At 39.3% G+C, this 23,717-nt stretch overlaps 2 protein-coding genes across 14 annotated transcripts in view; one reads left to right on the forward strand and one right to left on the reverse strand.

The window, feature by feature from the left end:
- Positions 1-12,716, reverse strand: part of CBX5 (chromobox 5) — a 41,022-nt gene extending 28,306 nt beyond the window's left edge. The window contains exon 1 of one of the 5 annotated variants that reach the window (XM_026714679.2): positions 12,138-12,250. The gene's annotated coding sequence lies outside the window, so the exon portion shown is untranslated. Of the gene's footprint in view, positions 1-12,137; positions 12,251-12,386; positions 12,410-12,448; positions 12,550-12,664 lie in introns of those variants that run through there. The other 4 variants (XM_087925373.1, XM_026714684.2, XM_026714682.2 and 1 more) reach the window with 4 other exon arrangements.
- A 202-nt stretch (positions 12,717-12,918) lies between these two features.
- HNRNPA1 (heterogeneous nuclear ribonucleoprotein A1) lies at positions 12,919-22,011 on the forward strand. 9 transcript variants are annotated; one of them, XR_015741924.1, is made up of 13 exons: positions 12,919-13,012; positions 13,103-13,141; positions 14,776-14,892; positions 15,167-15,313; positions 15,892-16,102; positions 16,211-16,303; positions 16,383-16,475; positions 16,727-16,819; positions 17,013-17,123; positions 17,909-18,037; positions 18,240-18,302; positions 21,238-21,318; positions 21,893-22,011. XR_015741924.1 is itself a non-coding variant. In XM_026714844.2 (12 exons), exons 1-12 carry the CDS (start codon positions 12,998-13,000, stop codon positions 21,949-21,951), a joined length of 1,188 nt encoding a protein of 395 aa, XP_026570629.1. In that variant the 5' UTR covers positions 12,919-12,997; the 3' UTR covers positions 21,952-22,011. The 9 variants fall into 9 exon arrangements, 7 of the variants coding, with proteins under 7 accessions (XP_026570629.1, XP_026570631.1, XP_026570630.1 ...); XR_015741925.1 differs by lacking the exon at positions 13,103-13,141; XM_026714844.2 differs by lacking the exon at positions 18,240-18,302.
- Positions 22,012-23,717: the final 1,706 nt, after the last annotated feature.

Raw genomic sequence — 23,717 nt, forward strand, 5'->3', positions numbered from 1 at the left:
AGCTGTGTTGGAGTTACACAGTAAAGGATTTAATGCTTGTGGAAAAAAATTGTTCAGATTGTGTTTTTACTCACTTATATAGAAGTGAATAAGTTGAGAGATGTGGGGAAGCTAAATCATATCAGAATGGAGCTGAAGAGATATAAACACAATGTGTGTACGTGTGAACATTTAATGTAAGGATTTAAAGGTATTAAGAGACATAGTAAATATTTTTGGTGCAAACTACATTAAGTTTCTGGAGTTTTCTTTAACTAATGAGATTGCTGCTAGGTCTTAAGGCCTCAATTGCCCCCGTTGCCTTGTGCTCCACTGGATCTGCCATACCTCTTACCTTTAATGTTCTTCTACCATTAAGAAGCGCAACTTGTGGATAAAAGATTGGATTGATTTAAGGAATAACAGGATTTTACAATTGGAGGGACATGATTTACAGTTAGGTTGGCATGCATTTCTATGGAACCCGAATAGTAAAAATAATTTATATTTTACTAGACATGCATTCCGAAAGTCTTTAATTAAAGTTTGGACTAATATAAGAAAGAATCATTATAGTAAAATCCCGAGGTGGTTTTCAACGATGGAAGCAATGTTTCACTTAAACACGAGTAGTAAACATCGGTAAAAAACTTAAGTACTACCAAATATTAGATAGTGAGGGAAGAATTACAACAAAACAGGAACTAGAATCACAAGAGATAGTTATTGATAATTGGTCATATTTTCAAATAAAACTGAGATACAACAAAGACGTAAAGGAATATGGAATTGAGGTAAAAGATACATATTTAGATAAAATACTTTTAAACCCTGAGAAAAGTTCAATTTCCAAATTATATAATTATTTACTAGAATATGAAATGGCCGAGAAAATTGTGAAAGGTCCTATGTTAGTTTGGGGAAAAAAAATTTGGTTATAGTATAGATCTGGATGCCTGGGAAGAAATCTGGCAGAAAAACCTGACACTAACCAAAACCTGACACTAACCAAGGAGAATCTATACAAAATGATGTACAGATGGCATCTGGCGCCCTCTAGATTGGCCAAAATATTTCCGACAGCCAATCCTTGCTGTTGGAAATGTAAAGGGAAATTTGGTACATACTTTCATTCATGGTGGACTTGTCCTGAGATAAAGAAATATTGGCTAAAAATAAAAATGTGGATAGAAGAAATTATAGAGCATGGGCTGGAGTGGAAACCGGAATTATTTTTGTTGGGAATGATCAAAGGGGACTATCCTGCTAAAGTAAAATATCTGACCATCCATTTATTAACTGCGGCACGTATTTCACTAGCACAATATTGGAAAAAACGAAATGTACCACCGATACAAGTTGTTATTCAGAAAACATGTGCCCAATTGGAGAGGCTTACGCTTAAAATTAATGGGAAGGAGGATACAGATTACTACTGGATGTGGGATAAATGGTATAAGTGGGTAGACAATAAAAGGTGAAACATGTAAATGAACCTAAGATACAAATTATATCCAGCAGTTTATATTAAGTACATAAAAACAATTAAAGGTTTTAAACCTTCTTTTCTCTGTTACTACTACTATTATTAGCCATTTATATTTTTTGTGTTTATTAGTTAAAAAACATGAATGTATTTGTAACAGTAGTTATAAACCAACGTGAAAATAAATGGAGTATATTGTGAATTATTTAGCGCTTAGGATGTGATAATGAGCAAAGATGTGACTAGTACTAGCCAATAATGATTTTTAGGACTTACCAAATTCGACAACAAATGTAAAGAATTATGTGTTATTATTGTTTCTGTATTTTTGAAATTGTACATTTTTAAATTTGTAAATAAAATTGTTTTTAAAACTTTTTTTTTTTTAAAAAAAAGTGGTGCACCTTGTCTATGCAAGGCAGCTGCTGGTCATGCCAGGCCTTCTTAACAAGACCATCTCGTGCCATTCTCCAGGCTGGAGTCCGTCCCATCCTTGCATCCTTTGGAAGCCTCATTCCCTAAATCACATTATTTGGAGAATGAGGTTTCTAAAGGATTGATGGAATTGGGGTATCTCATGGTGCTTTGGAAACCTCATTCCCCAAATCATTCCAGAATACAAGAATGGGACATTGGGTTATAATAATAAAAAGGCCTGGCATGTTCAACAGCTGCCTCACATAGGTTAGGAACAGCAGGAGAAAAATATCAAAATGGGGCACAGTAGATCCTGTGAAGTATAGTGTAGGGCTTAAAATGGCATTTCTCTAGCAGTGGCAGTGCGGAGGTTGAAGTAGAAGCCTGGGGGCAATGACACTCAGTCCCCAGACCTCTACTTCATCCCCGGTCTCCCTATTGCGTGTGCAGAGTGGCCAGTCAGGCATAGATTGGGGGGGGGGAGATGGAAGTGACAGGAGTTGTGGAACCCCTACAGTTGTAAGCACTCTGAGTATGCACCTGAGATTTCTGGGGGCATGACAGCTAAACGTATGTTGTTGGACCAGGCTGGGGTGACTGACGTTTTCAAAGGCGGCTGATGCTTCCTCCCAGGGCTTTCTGCACTCTGACGTACCCCATACCTGAGACTCTGTCCATTTAGCAACCTGTGATTCTCACTATACAAACACAACTGTGAGTGCCAGGACTGTGTTGTTGAAGTGACCCTTTCACTCAATGATCAAGATTTCAGTCCCAATTGTGGTAGTTAAGTCAAGGAAGGACAATCTGTAGTGGCCTCATCAGAATGGATGGAGCCAACTTTGGAATCTAAGCTGTTTTAATGATGCAAATGGAAAAGGAGTGGGAATACTCTACAAGGTCTCTCACTCCATTCCCTCAATTTAAAAAAGAGAAACACTCAACTTTCAAGTCTCTGCCATTTTGCTATTGAACATTTAGTAGCATGATTTTCAGATGGGGAAGAAGGTACAAATGGGTTATTGAAAGTCTGGATGGAGCCCTGCATTGCCCATCTTAGTACTGGATATTCATCTGACCACAAGATAAAGAAAAAGATAATAGAAACATCTCTTATATGAAGAATACAGGGAAAACCATAGTACATAGTTTTGCTACCTATCCACTTCATGTTCTTTGATCAAAGTTTGTTCAAGCAGCCTTTACATATCTCACAATGCTTATTTCTAACAAGACATCAATGTATTTGTGGCTGATAAGATGCTCAACAGGTACAAAAATTCAGTTGGCTCCATACAATCATCTTTATTTTTCCACTCCTGATACTTAGCTGCTACTATAGGTAGCCCTTCTAGTAATTTTGAAGCAGCTGGGAGAAATGGAAGGGATGGCTGCAAAAAATAAAAGGGAATGGGCGGGGGAAGCAACATTGTTCTTTATAGGTAAAATCACGACTTTATACAATGAATCATATATAAGTTCATTTGCGAATTTAAGAATGATTGTTGATATATAAAACTCAACATTTCAGTTTATTCAGACAATAAAACATTGCTTGAATTTAAAATCATTTTAATATTAATTGCAAATATAGCTACAAGCCATTGAAATCTGGAGAATTAAAAGATAGCAATATATAGCCACCATTTTGTTAGTTGCTTGTCAGTTTCTATGATGTCCAAATGAAATGTCCATGTCAGATGACTTTTGATATTCATTGCTGAAATGTCCCCATTTCTTCAAATAGTTTGGTGAATGCTCCCAATCTCATTTTAGCAGTCAGTCCATAGTACTGTAGGGGGCATGCATGCATAAGCGCACCAGTCATGCCTACCGTCCCTGTCCTTTCTTTTTCCCCTTATAAGTAACTATCTCATGTATTCAAAACTATATTTATTCTTATACCTGTATCTTGTAAGCGATTGACAAATCAAATAAATACTAAAAATACTATAATTAAGAGAAACTATCATTTTCAACATTTATTGTCATATTAAAATACTAAACTATCAGTACCACCCTTAGCGACATTTATGTGAATATTCATTCTCCTTCAAAATCATTTCAAATCACAACTTATATTTTCTGAGGCAGTAGCCCATATTTGTTAATATTAACTTATCAGTAGTTACAATTTTATCAGATGAGGTATTTAGAACAAAACTAATACCACCAATCAGCACAAAAATGTAAATATTAATATCGTGCTATGTAACTGAAGTCTAGTATTTATATATTTTAAATATATAAGGAAGGATCCAATAATACACATACCTTTTCTATAAAATCATTTCTCACTTTCTTGCTCAGGACAATTCTAGAGCAGATTTTGATGGCATTCACAAAGATTTGTTGAGGAAAGAAAGTTTTTATTTCATAATAGAAACTTATTATCATTAAAGAACGTAATACCCACTTGTCCAGAACTATTTATAAAAAGCAAAGCCTCCTTTGAGACAAGCCTGATTCCTAGTGATTTTATGGATGTGTCCATGTAATTTTCCTGGTTTACTACTGCCTTCTTCTGATGTTTTTTTTTAAACTTTCCAGTCTAAGAATATCCATGATACTTCCTGATACTTCAGCCATCTATCAACCAACTTCAACCCTTGTTAGCTTAAGCCGAGACACGATTGACTATCTACTGTCTCCTGGATCATCTATTTTAAATTAAATATACTTTCTTAAAAACACATCTTTAAATTGCTGTTCGTTACAAATCAGTCATTTTTGGGACACCTGCCTTATAATTATCTATTGATAATGTCTAATTTAAAACAATTAAAATGTTGAACATCAAAACAAACTCTTTAGTGTCTAAGTAGGATCTAATAAATTTTAGTAATTATTTACATCTATATTTTATTAATTTTATAACAGTATCAGTAACCTATGCTATCACTAATTGTCTGATGAAACCTATTTTCAAACCACTTGTATGGTTCTTGTTCCAATTTAACAATACATGGATTTGCTTTTAGAGTATATATTAATGAATATTCTACATTTAGTCTGGCAGCAAATGAAACTCACTCCATAACGGTCTCTGACTGCCTGACTTTGTTTTATAACTCAGTTGTGTTTCATACTGCTTTATAATTTTATCTGATATTTTTATTAACAAGGAAACCCTATAACCTAATTTAAAGGTCGAATCACTGAGGGGAATAAAAATAATTATCTATGTTGTGTTAAAAAAAAAATCTTACTCAAACAGACCATATTTTTTGGTTTATAAGACGCACTTCCCCCCACCAAAAGTGGGTGGAAATGCCTGTGCATCTTATAGAGTGAATGTTCCCAAAGCTCCGCCCACCCTTCGGCCTCTGCCTCCCAGCAATTTGCCTCCTTGCAGCAAACAGCCTGGTCAGCTTCAGCACAGCCTAATTTAGCAAGAGCAGCCGATTGGCAGTTAGAACGGCCTCCCGGAATACTGCCCATCAGCTGTTCCAGGCTGCAGGGATCGCTGCCGCCCACTGCCACCGCCTCTGCATGCCCCATTTTTTGCCACCGCGCATTCAGTTTTTGGCCTGTTCCAGGAGGTGGCGATCCCCGCAGCCTGGAACAGCTGATGGGCAGTATTCCGGGAGGCTGATCCAACTGCCAATCAGCTACTCATGCTAAATCAGGCTGTGCTGAAGCTGACCAAGCTGTCTGCTGCAGAGGTAAATTGCTGGGAGGCAGAGGCAGATTTTTTTTTCTTGTTTTCCTCCTCTAAAGCTAATGTGCACCTAATAGTCCGGAGCATCTTATAATCCAAAAAAATTGGTATATACCATTTATTAATTTTGAACATAAAGGGCTCCATCTGCCTTTTATGGTAAACAAGTGATTGTTCGAAGTTCCAGTGGCACTGAACAAAGGAACTTATGATCTGTCTCTGAAGAGTGATTGCACCGCCTGTGATCACATGATCAAAATTAAGGCACCCGGCAGCCTGCTCACAAGACTGCATGGGAGCTTCAATTGTCCCACCCATCTTCCCCATCTATTTTTAATCCCCTGCCACCCTGCTGTCCCAACTGACATTCACTATCTTCTTGTTCCCACTGCTGATGAGGTGTGTTTGGCCTGACCCTTTGTGAGATAGCTGCTGGCTGCATGAGGCTCTCTTCCTCATGTTGTGCACAGTGGTTGCTTGGCAAGACCTGGGGAAGATGGCCATGTGGCCAGCAGCTGCCTTGCAAAGATCAGGACGACAGGGCAACAGAGGCCCTGGAGTGAAAGGTGATAAGGACAATTGTGGCAGCTGTGACTTTCCACCATACTAGGGCCAAACTTTGTGCTGTGGTTCAAGGCTATCTTACAGCCCTAGAGCTGTAGCACAGTAAGAAGCTCCTTTGCACTGCACTGCTGGGCCAGGTTTGATGGTAGTTCAGTTATCCTTAATTTTCAATGTTAATCTATCCATTTCAGCACATTCTAGTGTTTTCTTTACTACATTTCCTCTATAGTTACGTGGGCATTATTGGGAGTTATGTGGGCATTATTATTGCATCCACCTATTCCTATTTTCTAATTCCATCTCTGGAGTCATAAGGCATAGTTAAAATGCAAGTTTGGCTTGAGACTGGTGGTTTGCTTTGCAGCATGATAGTTTTAATTGGAAGAGTTGAGAACTACCTACAAACAACATTTACCAAGCTAGAGTTTGATAAAAACCAAGAAACATATCAATGAGTACAATGTCATTTCAGGGCTCCCACCATTGCATAAGCATCTTAATGTGCTGAGTTTCAAGCTCTGCAAAGAAAGCAACTATTTTTTCTCTCCTAAATAAATATTGTAAGCTATGTTCATGTGTACCTCAATCATATATGCTTTCTTACAAGTTATTCCTGTTTTGTTCAATGGTTTTTACAAATATGGATATCATTAATCAAAACCATGTTACTTATTTTGTGTAATAATCGAAAATAGAAAAAATGTTGTATCTTTAACCAAAGATAAAGCTACAGTATAAATAATATATATGATAAACAGCCAGAAGATTAGAGTCTGTTCTTATTCTGAGTAAATATTCTGTTTAATAGCTAATCAATTTTATTTTTACTAGAAAATAACCTGAAATGTACCAACATAATTCATGTTGAGATTAAGAAATCAACTTTTTATATTTCAAGAGGAATCTTTCTTGAAATCTCCTGAATGCCACCATGTTCCAAGCTGAATCCTCGTGAGTACTCTTCAGTTTTCTTCTGTTCTTGAGTCAAGTCATCAAGTTTATGATAACCAGGATACTGTGCAGATTACTGTAAACAGGCAACAACTATCTCTTCCATGCTAAATATTAAATAAAAAGCTAGGATGCAAAAAGCACTTACCTGTAAACTTTACAAGGTACAGAGTTCCATGTAAGCCAGGCTCACACTTAAATGCACAATTAATAGGCCTTTATGGCTATCTATGGCCAACATGAAAAGCACTGCAAGTGTGGGGGACAATAGAACAATTAAGAACATTTTGAATCTAATATCCAAAACTGCACTGAGTTCCCCATTAAGGCTTTCTTCCCAAACATGCTACACCTTATGTACATATAGTTCCTAATTACTGTATTTTTGGGAGTATAAGATGCACCTAGCTTTTGGGGAGGAAAACAGAAAGAAAAAAAAATCTGCCTCTGCCTCCCAGCAATTTGCCTCCTTGCAGCAAACAGCCTGTTTCAGTGTAGCACAGTTTGATTAGCACAAGCAGCTGACTGTTGGTTGGACCGGCCTCCTGACGATCAGCTGTTTCAGGCTGCAGGGGCTGCCAATGCCCATTTCTGCCTCCGCATGCTCCATTTTCAGCCTCCACATGCCCCATTTTTGGACCATTCAGGTAGCAGAGATCAGAAGGCTGGAAAACGGGGTGTGCAGAGGCCAAAAATGGGGTGCATGGTGGCCAAAAATGGGGCATGCGGAGGCAGCAATAGGTGATGGCAATTCCTGCAGCCTGAAACAGCTAATTGTCGGAAAGCCGACCCAACCAACAATCAGCTGTTTGTACTAATCAGGCTGTGCTGAAGCTGAAACAGGCTGTTAGCTGCAAGGAGGCAAATTGCTGGAAGGCAGAGGCCAAAGGATGGGGGCTGGCAGGTGGGTGGGGCTTCGTCAACATTCACTGTATAAGAAACACAGACATTTCCACCCATTTTTTTGGGGGGGGGGGATGCATCTTACTTCAAAAAATATGGCAATAATTACTGATAAGCAATCACAACTTCACCATTCCAGCAACCAATTTAAGGTTTCCCCTTAGTTTAGAACTGTACATTTAATTTGTATCCCTCGTTTATTATTTTTACAAAAAACTCAAGGCAGTGAATATATCCAACACATTTTGCTTCTCCACAACAACCACCCCGTGAGGTGGGTTGTATCTGCCCAAAGTCATCCAGCTGGCTTTCAGGAAAGGCTTGTGCCTCAGTGTCCGGCTTTCTAGCCTGGTGCCTGAACTACTCGACCAAACTGGCTGCATGTACTTCATATGTATATACCCATGATGGTGAACCTATGGCACGTGTGCCACAGATGGCATGCAGAGCCATTTGTGTGGGCAGGCGAGCCCCAGGCAAACTTACCTCACTGCACATGCACGTGCCTCCCAGCTGATTTTCGGGCCTTTTTCAGCCTGCCAGAGGCTTGAGAGAAGCCTCTGCAGGCCGACAAATGGGCCCATTTTGTCACTTCCAGCATTAATACTGGAAGTGACAAAATGGGCCCATTTGTCAGCCTGCAAAGCCTGTAGAGGCTTCTGGCAGGCTGAAAAAGGCCTCAAACGGGCCAAAAATCAGCTAGAAGGCGCAGTGCAACTAAGAGGACATGGAGGATATCATGCATGCATGCGCAGGGAGCGTGGGGGGGGGGGCGCACGTATTGACTTCTGGGTGCTGGCATGCAAGCAATTTTTGGCACAGGAACCCAAAAAGGTTAGCCACTACTGGTATATACAATCATGTTGTCAGGCATTAATTGTCCTTGGGCAGACTAGGTACATGTGAGAAGATAATTATACATAGGTAGTCCTTGACTTGCAACCATAATGGAGCCTGCTCATTACAATTGTAAGTTATGGCGAGCATTAACTGAGGCACCCACATGATCACCATGCTTAATGACCACAATCCCTGCTCTTCCCGCTCTTCTTGCGGTCGTTAAGTGACCCTGCAGCCCATTTCATTAGTAATTCCTATTTGTCCCTGAAAGAAAGGTGTTGTCAAGCCAATTTGATGCTTTCCTAAATAAAAGCAATTGTTTTGGAAGATGGACTTTGCTCTTTTCTTTTTAAATGGATTTCATTTCACTTGGAAAAATGACAGGTGTTTTCTTCAAACTGATCTTCATGCCTTAACACCATGGTGCATCGTGAGCACAGAAATTTCATTTCTTTCCTCATGGAAGCAAATGCTTTCTATAGTTTTAAATAGTAAATACTGTAGGTAAATAGTATTCTCATCAACCTCACACCCAAATACCATGCATTCATAGATCTCCAGCTGTTTTAAGTATCAAAGTAGAGCTCAATAAAGTATATCTCAGAAAACTGCATGATTTTTAGCCCTGTTATTCTCCTCACTTTTTTGCCATTTTGCACAATAGCTATGCACAATAACTACTCTATAGAGGTAGCCCTCGATTTATGACCACAATTGAGCCCAAAATTTATATTGCGACATTTGTTAAGTGAATTATGCCCCAACAGTTACGTGAATCACTGCAGTAGATAATTTAGTAACCCAGCTGTTAAGTGACTCTGGCTTCCCAGTTGACTTTGCTGATCAAAAGGTGACAAAAGGTGATCACATTACCCCAGGACACAGCAATAGCCATAAATATGAACCAATTGCCATACCTCTGAATTTTGACCACAATTATGGGGATGCTGCAAAGGTTGTAACTGTGTATAACAGTTGTAATAGATCATGTTACATTTCCAGTATTGTTGTAACTTTGAACAGTCATTAAATGAACTTTGTAAGTCAAGGACTACCTGTATACTCCTAGCTCACTGTAAGGGAGATTCTCAGCCACCCAGGTCATAGTTGTCCCAAAGGTGCTTTTTCAAGAGGCAATTGGACTTTCTTGTTTTTCTTGAGGTTTTGTTTCTTATCCAAAAACCTTCTTCAGCTCTGACTGGATGATGGGGAATGGAAAGATTTATAGGAGTGGACTGTGAAATTTACAGAAAATCCACAGACAGAAATCAATATTTACTTTTTGATTCTCACCACCCACTGGAGCACAAAATGGGAGTTATCAGAACCCTACACCACTGAGCTGAAGGCCTGCCTACCAGCAAAAATGAGAAAGAAAAAGAACTGAAACATCAAGGAAGCCCTAAGAACATGTGGCTATCCCAAGTGGGCCTTCCTCAAATCTCAAAAAAGATCCCAAAAGAGCCCTTCCATAACAGACAGAGAACAATAAACGAAGCAATGGTGTCATACGTTGCAGGCATATCTGAAAAGTTCAAGAGGATCTTCAGCCAACACAATATACGTGCACATTTCAAACCCAAGACTACACTAAGGCAGAAACTTGTACATCTCAAGGATAAAACACCCAAACACAAACTGAGCAACATGGTATATGCAATACAAAGCATTGAGCCATGTTCAGATCTGTAGATTGGGGAAACAAAGCAACCACTTCATAAACGCATGGCACAACGTAGGAGAAGAAACCCATCAGGACTAGATTCAGCAGATCATCTGCATTTTAAAGACAAAGGCCTCGCTTTTGAAGACAGCAAAATCCACATTTTGGACAGAGAGGATTGCTGATTTGAAAGAGGGGTCAAAGAGGCCATCTATCAAAATTGAACAGAGGAGGGATATGACATCATCTATTTCCAATCTACAACACAGTTCTTTCAACAGTTCCAAGAAGGCTCCACACCCATTTGTACTACTCAGGTGACTCTGATGACACAGATAAACCTCCAGGTGACCTCTCCTTAAAATAATATAAATGACCAACTGTCTGCAAGGAGTATAAATCTTCCCATTCTCTACCATCTAGTCAGTTGAAGTTGATTTTTGATGAGAAGCAAAACCTCAAAAAAAACAAAGTCCAGTTGCCTCTTGAAAAAGCACCTTTGGGACAGTCCAGGATGAACACAAAGGGGATGAAATTTAGTTATATGGAAATGTTTCTTTCATATTTTTAAGAGTTAATGAAATTTACATCCAGATGCTTTAGTTGTTCCACAAGTTTCTTTCAATTAAAAAATAGAAATGCTTGCACTCGGCTATTATTACAGATAAAATATATATGTATATATTTATCCTCTCAAAGGTTTATAGCATCACAACAAAATTATCCAGTCATTTCTTAGGGACTTAATACGAGATCTCCATAAATGCTGCCAGACTGAACCACCTTTCAGTTCTATTTTTCTTAAACCAATGTAAACCAACAAAAATATTAAAACAAGTATTCTAGAAGTACAAATGTTTATCACAGTAAATAATGCTGTAGAATGTACGCATATAAAGTAGTTCGTATTACTGGGATTCTGAGGTTTAAAATCTTCGTAAATCCAAGAGTTGCAACCATCACATTCCCGATACAGGCTTACAGATCATGAATTACGGGACCGCCTAAAGTAGTATGGATGCCCAGGAAAGGACGGTCAGGACTAGATGCGATTATTTTTATTGTTTAAAAATGTTTGTAAAATTCTCCGTAGATAATCCAGAAATCACCTTAAGTGAAGGTGCAGATATACCGGGCCACCATTTTATAGAAAACGACTCCCACTTTCTTTGGATCTGGGGGCGGGGGAAGCTCGGCGGGAAATTCTGCAGGGGAAACAGAACAAGACGCAAAGGCAAACGAGCGCCTATCCACGGGGCGGGCGGAGTCACGGCGGAAAGCTTTTCGCTCCTAGACAGATTTCCCCCCTCCCCCACTTTCATAGGGAAGGCGCTAGCCGAGTAACCCGTTCATTGGCCAGACTGCGCATCCATCAAACAGCACCGGGCCAGCCCTCCCGAAGACAAACGCAGCACCCGTTGGTTAAAACGCCTGTTACTTCATACCCCGGATCTCAAAGTTCTGACGCTGTTCACTGCCTCAAGCTTTCACTCATTCGGCTGTCACTCACTTGAGGGCTCCGCCCAAGATGCAAGCCCCGCCCACTTCCCAACGGTGCCTCACGGCTCAGTCAATCAGGTTCCCAATCATACCGAAACCACACCCTCTCCCGAAGAATCACTGGCTCTCGGTTAACGCGCTCCCCGCCAAGACTGTTTCCCGTGGTCGCTCACCTGGGGAAAGTAACAGCTCGGTACGAAACCAACTTCCCCCTCCCTGGTTTGTACCCCCTCACGGCCACCGCTTCTGCGCAACGCCCGCCAAAACAGCTTTCTAGTGCGCACGCGCTAGCCCCTCCGCCCCCTTCCCAGCTTCACCGCGCTGGCGTGAGGCGCGCGCACCTCCTTACTATCTTCCTCGACAACCGTTCCTCTCCGGCGTAATATTTCAAAACGCATGCGCATATGTACAATATGCCTCACCGTGTACGTCTGCCTGGAAGCAAATTTTATACATAAAACGATCTTTTTTCCCCCCTTCTAACCTGGCATGTACCTTCACCACCACAGGGATGGATATAGTTCTAACCACCGACCTAAACCCGTATACAACACGAACTTAATTCCCGCCTCTATGATAATGAATGAAGAGAAGATGGACCAATCTCTAAAAAGATGGCTGGTCGTAAAAGCCAATCAGAACAACTTATGCTCCGAATTCTCCAATGAGAAAGAAACCATATGAAGGAGAAGGATGTTACCTTGCAACTGGAGCTCTAGGAGTACAGGGCGGGAAAATTCACCAAATCAAAGGAGTGACAGAAGTCCAACCAATAGAAGGACAAAGGAGGTGGGACAATGGAGAGGAAACAGGCGTAACTTTACGTATTCGTCCACTAAGGAGGCAGACTATTTGCCTATTGACCAATAGCCATCGACTAAAGCTACACAGCCATCCAATAACAATGGGCAGGGGTGGGTATTGATAATGAGTCGACGACGCACGGGTGACTCTGCCCCTTTTGGTATCGGGTGCAGTGAGAGGGAGCGTCGTTCGTGAAGAAGGTCGGCCTCGCCCATTTGCTACCGCCAAGATGTCCAAATCTGAGGTAAGAGCCTACAACGGGCCGTTTTATTTTGTTTTTACGACTCTATACCAGTGGCTTGTTTTTGTGGAATTATGTTTCCTTTGCCTTTAGGGATCGTCTGATTATGGGTGCGATCTGTCGCCTAACGCAGTAAGTGTTACAAATACCGTTTTTCTCCTCATTCCCGCTACTGAAATGCATTGTTTTCCTTTTGCGCTCATCTTTTTCCGCCGCTTGCCCGCGTTTGGCTTTTCTGATTCACCTTTATAATAGGTCTTTTTCTCTGGTTGGGCCTATTTTCCCTCCCCCCCCCCAGGACCTGGCAAACTGCGCGTGCGCGCTGTGTTGCTAGTTTAGGCGCCATCTTTTCCAGTGCGTGGCGTTCGCGGCGGCCATCTCCTGCGCTTGTCATGGCTGCGCTTGCGCCGTGCGATGAATCGCACGCCTGCGCACTTCCACGGAGCAGTTCGGAGTTTGCGTGGGGGGGAGGAAATGGGAAGATGCGAAAGCCACGTGCTCCTTTGCTTTGTCTCTGGGAGCTGGTTTCTCGGCCTTTTAATTTCACGTCTCTGTGCAAATGGAAAGAGGCGGCCTGGTGGCTCTAATTCCTTTTCCTTCGTTTTTAATGTGGGGTTGAGAAGAGAATGATGCCCATTCTGAACCAAGGCTTGTGCCCGAGGAAGCTCCAGTTAAAAGCTTTAAAATTTTGAAAGCACTTACATTGACAAATGTGTGCCTGAGAAAGTATGTTTCATCAGCCATTGTATGTGTTTAATTCTCATAAGTTTTGAAATTGCTACAATGTTGGAAATTGGAACGTAATCTCGCCCCCCCCAGCCCCAAAATGCTTGCTGGAAACACTAAAATGCACCTAATTTGGGGAGATGGGGTAAATTTATTATGACAGTACTGATACTTTTGCTAGGCCTAATATAAGTAAATTCCTGCATTGCCTTAAAAGACGATCCGTTATATATCTCCTTTTGAGGGCATATTAGAATAGTGGCTTTGTTCCTAAAATATGATTCCTTTTGCTGTGTAACAATACAAAAGCAGCCAGCAATGTACAGTAAATGCTTTAGAGACCTTAATTGCATTGGATGCGCATGCTAGTGTTAATGTTCTACTTGTCTTGGGATTCTGTATACCAAGCAAAGCCATTGATGTAGGGTGAAAATTTGCATTTTATGACACCAGAATGGATAAAAGGAAAGAAGGCTACATTGTCTGAGTGATCCCTAAATTACAGGTAGTCATTGATTTATAACCATTATACTTACTACCATTGTAGTATCCCCTTGTCACACAATCAAACCTTTTGTGATCTTTCAAGCAAAGTCAAGGCAGATTCACTTAACTGCAGCGATTTACTTAATAATTGTGGCAAGAAAGGTTGTAAAATGGGGAAAATTCACTTAACTGTCTTGCTTAGCATTTGACAAATTCGGTTGTAGATCAGGGACTGTCTGTACTTAGGTTTTGCTGTTAAGATAAAAACCGAACCAAAAAAAAAGCTCACGCCAGAAATTATTTTTCAGGTTTTATGAGCTTGGTTCTGGTGCTACTCACAACAGCTACATTGCTTGTGCACATGCTTAAAAGCACTTCCTGTTTCCTAAATAGCTAATTTCTGCAAATCATCTCCTGTACTTTTTACCTGGTTCTGGCTGATGGGACTTGGTATTCTTATACTCTGAATAAATCATGCTTATTTTCATTATGGCTCCCCACCATTATACACTGTGATCATATCCTTCCTAGTGTTGCCTACTTTTCTGTTTCAGTCCCCCAAGGAACCTGAACAACTGCGAAAACTGTTTATTGGTGGCCTGAGTTTTGAGACAACAGATGAGAGCCTTCGCAATCATTTTGAGCAATGGGGCACACTTACAGATTGTGTGGTAAGTATGTCAGTTGTATCAAGATGAGCAGCAAACAAATTTAATAAATATGTGTACTTTAGCTGAATTAAGATATAGGAAGTATACAATAGTCAAGAAAAGAGAAGAAAATCTCCCAACGACTATATTAAGCACTAATGTTGCCTTTAGTATATCACTATCCTATTTCTAAAAAACAGGGCAATTGATTTTTCTAAATTAAACATTGCCTGCATCAGGTGCATTTCTTGCAATAGTGTATTTTACAGCAAAAATGTATATTGTTTCTTCTTAGGTAATGAGGGACCCAAATACTAAGCGCTCCAGGGGGTTTGGATTTGTCACTTACTCAACAGTGGAAGAGGTTGATGCTGCCATGAATGCCAGACCACACAAGGTTGATGGGAGAGTTGTTGAACCAAAGAGAGCAGTATCTAGAGAGGTAAGAAAAACTACTGTTGGGTGCATAGTCAACAGATTCAAAGTCTTAGCGAAAATGCTGGAAGCCCAAAATACTGCAGTCATGTATCCTACACAGAACATTGATAATATAGTTTGCTTAATAGTACTACTACATTTGGCATCTTTAGTTTAAATTTATTTATTTGTAAATTTTATTGGCTTCTAGTTTAAATTATTTTGTTTTTATGATTTTTGCTATGAGCTGTGTCAAAGTTAAAGTATATAACTTGGATGTCCATAAGTTTTTTTAAATAAGTTCTCCTTTTAAAAAAAAAGAATCCATGAATTGCATTTGGGGTGAAAACACAGAATTTAGTGTTAATTGTTCCTCCCTTCCTTCTATTCTACTAATATGTTGGCTGAGGTTGAAATAATTTTTTTTGCACTGCCAGGTTGGAGAAATTTAGGGTTTATGGTATGTTAAAATTTGAAGTGGATAGGCTTGAATTTTTAAATACTAATGTCTTTAAGATGCATCATGCGTTCTCTGGCAAAATGGATAATCACCAAGCAGCCACAAATATTAAGAGTTTAAAATGTGTTTGTCGTGTCTCATAGGACTCCCAGAGACCTGGAGCACATTTGACAGTGAAGAAAATCTTTGTTGGGGGGATTAAGGAAGATACAGAGGAACACCATTTGAGGGACTACTTCGAACAGTATGGCAAAATAGAAGTTATAGAGATAATGACTGATCGTGGCAGTGGCAAAAAGAGGGGGTTTGCCTTCGTTACTTTTGATGATCATGACTCTGTGGACAAGATTGTCAGTAAGCATCTTATTTCATCCTTTCAGCTATGCCCTAACTTGTTCTGTTTTCTCTATATGTAGCTTCTATAGGGATTTTGATACCATTTTTTTATCTTTTCATGTCTAGTTCAGAAATACCATACTGTAAATGGACATAATTGTGAAGTCCGAAAGGCTTTGTCAAAACAGGAAATGGCCAGTGCCTCTTCCAGTCAGCGAGGTAAGTGTGCAGTATTTGAACACAGAAACATTTTGTAGTGGCATTTTCCAGGAAAGCCACATGTTGTTGTTGTTCATAGGTCGCAGTAGCTCTGGAAGTTTTGGCAGTGGACGTGGAGGTGGATTTGGCGGTGGTGACAATTTCAACCGTGGTAGCAATTTTGGAAGCCGTGGTAAGTAAGGTTTTTGAAGATTTAAAATTCATTTTAAGGTCTTAATCACAATAAGGACTTAAAGGAATACATTGTTGTATCTTATTACTGGATTTCTTTCTGGGATTAAGCTGTACTTTGGATGTGTAGCTTTTCTATATGCTTTTTTTTTTTACACAAATGCCAAACTTATGTGTGTGAATGACTATATCAGAAGTTCACCATAAATCTGAAATAAGATCAGTATGTTAATATTTTATTTTTTTCCTCAGGTGGGTTTGGTAGCCGCAGCGGTGGCGGCAGTGGCGGTGGAGGAGGAGGATACGGGGGCAGCGGAGATGGTTATAATGGGTTTGGCAATGATGGTAAGTTCATACAGCTTTTGAAAAAGCTGCTATTTTCCATAAGATATCATACAACGACATGTTGATTTATTTTAAGGGTATATGTATCTTTAGTATTGCGTACATAAAATTATAAAAAATGTTAAAATCCTTGAGATTTGTAAAATACACAATTTGCAATGTTCTGCAATTCAGTATCTTATTTGCTTTGTAGGTTATGGAGGCAGTGGCCCTGGATATTCTGGAGGAAGCCGGGGTTATGGTGGCAGTGGAAGCTATGATGGATACAACAACGGCGGGGGCGGCTTTGGTGGTGGCAGTGGGGGTAAATGTCAATTTGATTTTGAGCACCAAAATTATTTTATCTAGTACAGTTTTTGCTGGACCGATAATGGTGTTACAATAGGGAATAAACTGCCAAAGCAAATATGTCTAGACCGGTAAAAGCAAATCTATGAAGTGCACCAACGGACATTCCTTGAAGTTTTGGTGACATGCCAGCATTCACCAACACCTGAAACTATTCTTAAAAGCATGCCCCATTCTAACTTGATTTGCAGAGGCTGCATAAAAATGGCCTGGGTTCTTCAGAAGTAGGGGACTGGCTCCCCATAGCCACCTTTTAAAAGTTTACATTTTTTTAAGCAGTAAGGCCTCCTTGTGCAATTTTCAGAGGCTGTGTGAGAGCTTGGTTGTCAGAGCAATTGCACCATTCTCCAAGGGTTGCACTCCTTGGGGAGCAACACAGTGGTCTCTTTGAGTATCATTAGTGCTAAGGCCGAAGTTGAGGCCCAGGCTTGCACTTTAGATTCAGTCTCAAAGCTGCTGATTGCCGCTGTTCAGGGTGACCTAGATGGAGAGGAGTAGAAAATGGTGGAGGGGGGGGGGCATTGTACCACCAGAGTCAAGTTAGATGATTTCTGACATGGCTACCCTAAAAGGTTTCTTCAGGTCTAGTTGTATTAATTTTTGCGGTTTGTTAGGCTTAGCATGCACCTTCATTTAAATATGGTCAGTATAGTTGGGAAAATATCTAGACAGGTATGAAAGAATTTCATAGATGAAATATTTGGGGTTTGTAAATTCTTGGATGATTTTTACTCTGTTCAGGAAGCAACTTTGGAGGTGGAGGAAGCTACAATGATTTTGGCAGTTACAGCAGTCAGTCTTCAAATTTTGGGCCCATGAAAGGAGGAAACTTTGGAGGGAGGAGCTCTGGCCCTTATGGTGGAAGTGGTGGTAAGTGTATGATCTAATTGACTAGAGGGAAAATGGATCACATTAATTTCTAGTAGAATTCTTGAATGATTGATATGAAAAACTGAGGTCAGTCCTCACAGTTTCCTCATTCTTTTTATAAAAGATCGTAGTCCATTTTTTCGAAACAGTTTTCTTTTTTTTTACCCATTCCCATTTAAGATAACTAACTTATTCTTTTTAGGTGGCTATGGGGGCTCTGGTAGTGGCAGTAGCTATGGTGGTGGAAGGCGGTTTTAATTCCTAGGTAAGACTTCCTCCATTTGCTCATGGATAAATATGCAGTTCTAAATGAATTGTAATAGTAACTCATAAAGTGGCTGAGCAAGTTATTGTAGTTTAAGCATATTTGGAATAAAATGCAGATGTTAAAGCTAATAAATGGACTGGCAATCGGGGGAACAACTTGATATTGGATTATAGCCTTGAGTCTCAATATGTTTAGATTAACAACTTTATTCCATATTATTCAACAGGAAACAAAGCTTAGCAGGAGAGGAGAGCCAGAGAAGTGACAGGGAAGCTACAGGTTACCACAGTTGTGAACTCAGCCAAACAGAGTTGTGGCAGGGTAGAACTGCCTCATGAAGACATGTGTTAGACAAGCGCTTGTTTGCAAACATCAGGACTGTATTTGTGACTAACTGTGTATAACAGGATATTTTAGTTTTTTGTGTTCTGTGGAAAGTGCAAAGCATTCCAACCAGGGGTTTTATGTAGATTTTTTTTTCCACACCCATGCTGTTGACTGCAAACTGTAATAGACTGATCATGACGCTAAATAAATGTGTCTTTTTTTTTAAAGTGTGCTGTGTAAAGTTAGTTTACTATAAGTTAATGTACATTGATTTTCACTAAATGGAAAAGATTAGTGAAGAGTCAAATAGCAGAGAATGATTCTCAGAATGCCAAGGAATCTTTATATTCTAAGCCAAATATATTGATTTTGTGTTTAGCTTCATGAAAAACAAATTTGCAGAAATTTCCTCAACGAAGGACCACTTCCAAAATGTATTCCTTATTTAAGTAAGGACATCATCTTGGTAGTTTGACAATTGTTCTTTACTGTTTGCTTTTTCAGCTCATGTCTTCCCTTTTTTTTCCTGGTTGAGTTTAAAGAGTGCCAGTGACTGAGGCAGATTTTATATGCTGAATTAAAGGCAACTAAAAAGTTTTGGCCATATCAGCATATAGGCATAGCAGCTTAACAAGGAGCTTGAAATGGGACATTTGGTAAATAGGTCACTACTAGAGCCTGCTATGCTTACGATATCTCTAGGCAGTTATTCAGTTAGACCTAAGTTGCTCCAAATACAGCATCAACATTTTATCTGTACTATAGAAATTTCAATTTCTTGGGCTTGACAGCAAGAGAACCAGTCAACTGTCAAAAGCTGTGAAATTTCCCATAATTGGGATGTTGATACCAGATTGCTTTGGCTCACTTGGAGTCTCATTTTTATGATGAAAAATAGGAAACAGATTTCCTACTGAAGAGACTAACAAAATACATGACTTTTAATCCACTACTAGCTGAATGCATAAATCAATATTTCAGATGTTAACATTTGCTAAAATTAATAAGAGTCACATTGCTTGTTTGCAGATGGACAGCAAACAAATTTAATAAAACGGATAAAAGTATTCCAACTAGTGGTGGTGGTAGATGGTCACAAGATTGTGCAGGGCAGTTCATATAATTGATATCTGTTAGGCAAAAGTTTTATTACAAATCTATTGGTCTGAATTAAAATTTCACAGTGCTCTCTTCTCAAAAGTAGACTAGATTTTGTACTGAGTTCTACCATGAGGAAAATAGTGTGAATCTTATTATGGCACTCTTAAGTTAATTTTGTGGTATTAAAAGTGCTACTAGTTTGTTACTTGAGGCACTTGAAGTAACCTAATTATCCCCAAATTGTTACATTTCTGTGAGGGAGCCAAAAAGGTTCTCATCTCTGATAAAGTTCAGTTGCATTTTGAAACTCCAGAAATAAATTGTTTCTATTTGATGAAATACATTTCATGTATTTCCCCACTTAATGCAACTCCTACCATACAAAATGGGTACACTGGCTCCTATTTTTGGTTTTCCATTAAACAGTAGTAGTATGTTTCTGTTCCATGAGATGGATGTAGAAATGTACTTAAAAATTGGAGGGGTATAGCTAATGTCATGGAATTGCATTATACTTTGGGCAATCAATCTTCTGTCAGATCTGAATACACCTGTAGCATTTCTATCTTAGTGTCTTACAAAATAAGACAAATGTGTGCTTAAATATGTTAATGGTTGCAATGGTGCTTGTATGTGGTGTGTATACAAGTGTATTTATATATAAAACTTCTGATAAGTGACTGGCTTAATTTAGAATGCAAAATTAACAGTCCTGATGGGTTTTTCCACGGCTGAGTTTGCAGTAGCAGGTGGATCCTGACAAGACCTCAGGATTCATGAAATAATACTCGTTTTTGGCATGGTAGCATAACCACAACAAAGGAGAGCACACCAGGACCCGAAAACTAAGTAGCATTACAAAACCGGGAGGCATGCAGATGTTTGAGCTACTAGGAACGGCTAGCAAGCGTAGCTCCGAATGGCTTCCAGATCAGACGCTACTACAGCTGAGAGTAGACACGTGTTTTGAGTCAAGTGGACAGATAAGCCAGGTGCAGGCTTCTGCTGACTAGAAGGGAGTACTCAGTGACCATCGGAAGGAGTCAGACGAGAGTAAGGATCCTTCCTCTTAGGACTAGCAGAAGGAAGGAAAGGTTATATTACTGTACTGGTAGGTAAGAACAGATTTTACTTACGTCCTATACAGTTTTGTTATCCTACTAAACTTTCTCCAAGACTGAGTTTACCTTGTAAATACCAGTCTAGCTATCTTTTAATTCACCCAGTGCTGTAATATGCAAGCAGTAGATAGAACGTTACTAATTATATATTTTACTGTCACAGGCCTGGCAACATCGTTAATGAAATGTACTTTAATAAAACAATGCTTTTTCCATCCCTCTTTGTGTGGCCTTGTTGACTTAAAACAATTTTAGCATAACACAGTGCACTGGCTGTGCTGCTATAAAGGCAGAGGAATTTATGGGGGTGGGGGGGAATGCTGATATAAAGTATGAATAGGGATTCAGTATGGGTGGCATTTAATTTTTCTTCCTTTTTGTAGGAAAAGAGGGACTGTCCGGTGCTAAAATGCCTTTGTTCCTGACAGACGGACTGTCTTTGGATTTCCTTTTTCTTTTTAAAGGTAAAAAAACAATGCTAAATCGGGGTAATAAGGTTTCCAAAACACGCTAGCATGCAGTAAATGAGTTTGTGCTATAATTCAACTTGAGAGGCAGGTGATATAGTGGTGAATTTTTAATGTTTACAGGTAGAGCCCAAAATTTCTATTGTTAAGTGAATTTCCCCCATTTTACAACCTCCCTTGCCACAGTTGTTAAGTGAATCACTACAGTTGATAAGTTAGTAACCCAGCTGTTAAGTGAATCTGGCTCCCCAGTTGACTTGTGAGAACATCACAAAAGGTGACCGCATGACCTTGGACGACATAGCAAAGGTCATAAATATGTATCGGTTGCTTAGCACCTGACTTGATTACATGATCATGGGGATGCTGTAAAGCTCATAACTGGAAAAATGATTATAAGTCACATTTTTCACTAAACAAACTTGTACATCAAGGTCTACCTGTACTTATTTAATATAGTGATGAAAGTTAAAATAACTATTAGGAAATGGGGATTGTGTCCAAAAGTGCACTGTGCTCCCTACCATAATTTATCTGATTTTAAAATTTATTATTACTATTTGTCTTGCAGGACTCCTCAGCTTGATGTACCATAAACCTTTCAAAGAAAGTTACATTGCTACTAGGTAGCTCTACATACAATCTATTGTTATAAATAGATTTATTTAATAAAACAGTTTTTGATATAAATGTCTTGTCTACCTTTTTGTGACTTGTTAACATTGCTTCCAATAAGATGTTAGAATGTGTTTTTTCAGAATGGACAAGCTTCTATGATAGCACACCAGTATTAGTCTGAGGGACACACTAACATATTTTCGCAAAGATTTTCTCTACAGTGAATCCTCCTGGTAATTTTACTTTCAGTATATGTTCTTATAAATTAGCTTCCCTAAAATCATATTAGAAATGCAAGCTTGCGGGTCATGAAGTCATTTTGCTTCTTGAACCAGTTTTAAAAATAGATTTGGGGTTTTACCGATCAGATATATTTGCTATTCTATTATGTAAAAGTAAAAAGTTATGGTATGATGTTAATGCTTTACTGCACCAAAGGGAGTTGGAAGTCAATGCCTTTTCTTTCTTTTCCCGTTTTTTTCCTCACTCTTCCCTTTTCCCCATTTCTCTTATTATTTGGTTTTATATTTCCTTTGTATGCTACATAATAAACTAATAAAAAAATAAGAATCCTGGCCTTCATTAAATAGTGAGCTACACAGCTCTACATGATGGTGGCCCAGGGAACATGAGAGAGATCATTCTTGTTCTTTTGGGAAAAAAAGTCTTTTAATGTAGGTAATGTGCCCAACTTTTATCAGGTCAGGTGTTACCCAGGCTTTGCATGGCATGCCAAGAGGCATAGTCCAAAAATAGGCAACGGGCTATGCTGTCTGGAAAATGGGGTTGAGGAATTGGAATTGAGTGCCTTAATCCTATGAGATTTGTACCCATTTTAACTCCTTTTTCCCCAAATCACAGGTTTTCTTGGCAAAGAAGTCCTTTTTGACAAAACAAAGGGACAACAGAAGGCTAACTGGGCCATTCATACCAATTGTAAACACTGGTTTTCTCCACATCTGAAGATTAGCCCTCATTTATGTGGAAAAACATTAAACACTGAACTGCCTTAATAGTCAACTGAGGTCTTTGGCTTGTCACTCAGTGGATTTTCGGACACTACTATTTTCCTAACCAATTGGCCTGGAGTTTTACAGATAGTCCTCAGCTTGTGACCACAATTGAGCCCAAAATTTAGGTTGCTAAGTAAGAAATGTGTTAAGAGTTTTGCCTATTTTACGACTTTTGCCACATTTGTGAAGTGAATCCCTGCAGTTTTTAAGTTAGTCACACGGTTGTTAAATAAATCTGGTTTCTCCATTGACTTTGCTTGTCAGAAGGTTGCAAAAGGGGATCCCATGACTCCAGGACATTGTAACTGTCATAAATGTGAATCATTTGTCAAGCATCAATGTAAATCACATGACTGGGAATGCTGCAATGGTAAGTAAGAAAAAGGGTCATTTTTTTCAGTGCCTTTGTAACTTTGAATGGTCACTATGTGAACTGTTGTAAACTTGAGGACCTCCTGTATGTATAACTTTCCAAACAAGTGAGGATTCTGGTGCAACAGTTGAGCTGGTAAATCAAATCTATGCATTATATCATCTTTACATTTTATATAACCATATCTTTTCCAGTGGTCAAGATGGACCAGAACCATGCAAAACAGTGTTTCTTAATTCTGGTTAAATGCTGTTACCAAAGCATGGCACAGCCTAGCCAAAACTTGGAGCAAGCAATAACATTTATGTGCATCTGGAGTTTGAAATAATCTTGCAGAAGTTGAATATTTGGTCTATAATTACATGGATTTACCTACAGAGGAAAGCTTGCAT

This window comes from Pseudonaja textilis, chromosome 2 (assembly GCF_049901715.1).
Source record: "Pseudonaja textilis isolate UNSWEBS1 chromosome 2, rPseTex1.2, whole genome shotgun sequence".
Lineage (NCBI taxonomy): Eukaryota > Metazoa > Chordata > Lepidosauria > Squamata > Elapidae > Pseudonaja > Pseudonaja textilis.

Coding starts and splice junctions, on each gene's coding strand:
- HNRNPA1 (XM_026714844.2), top strand. Junction 14,893..15,166: donor GCACACTTACAGATTGTGTG/GTAAGTATGTCA, acceptor GTTTCTTCTTAG/GTAATGAGGGACCCAAATAC. Junction 15,314..15,891: donor AGAGAGCAGTATCTAGAGAG/GTAAGAAAAACT, acceptor CGTGTCTCATAG/GACTCCCAGAGACCTGGAGC.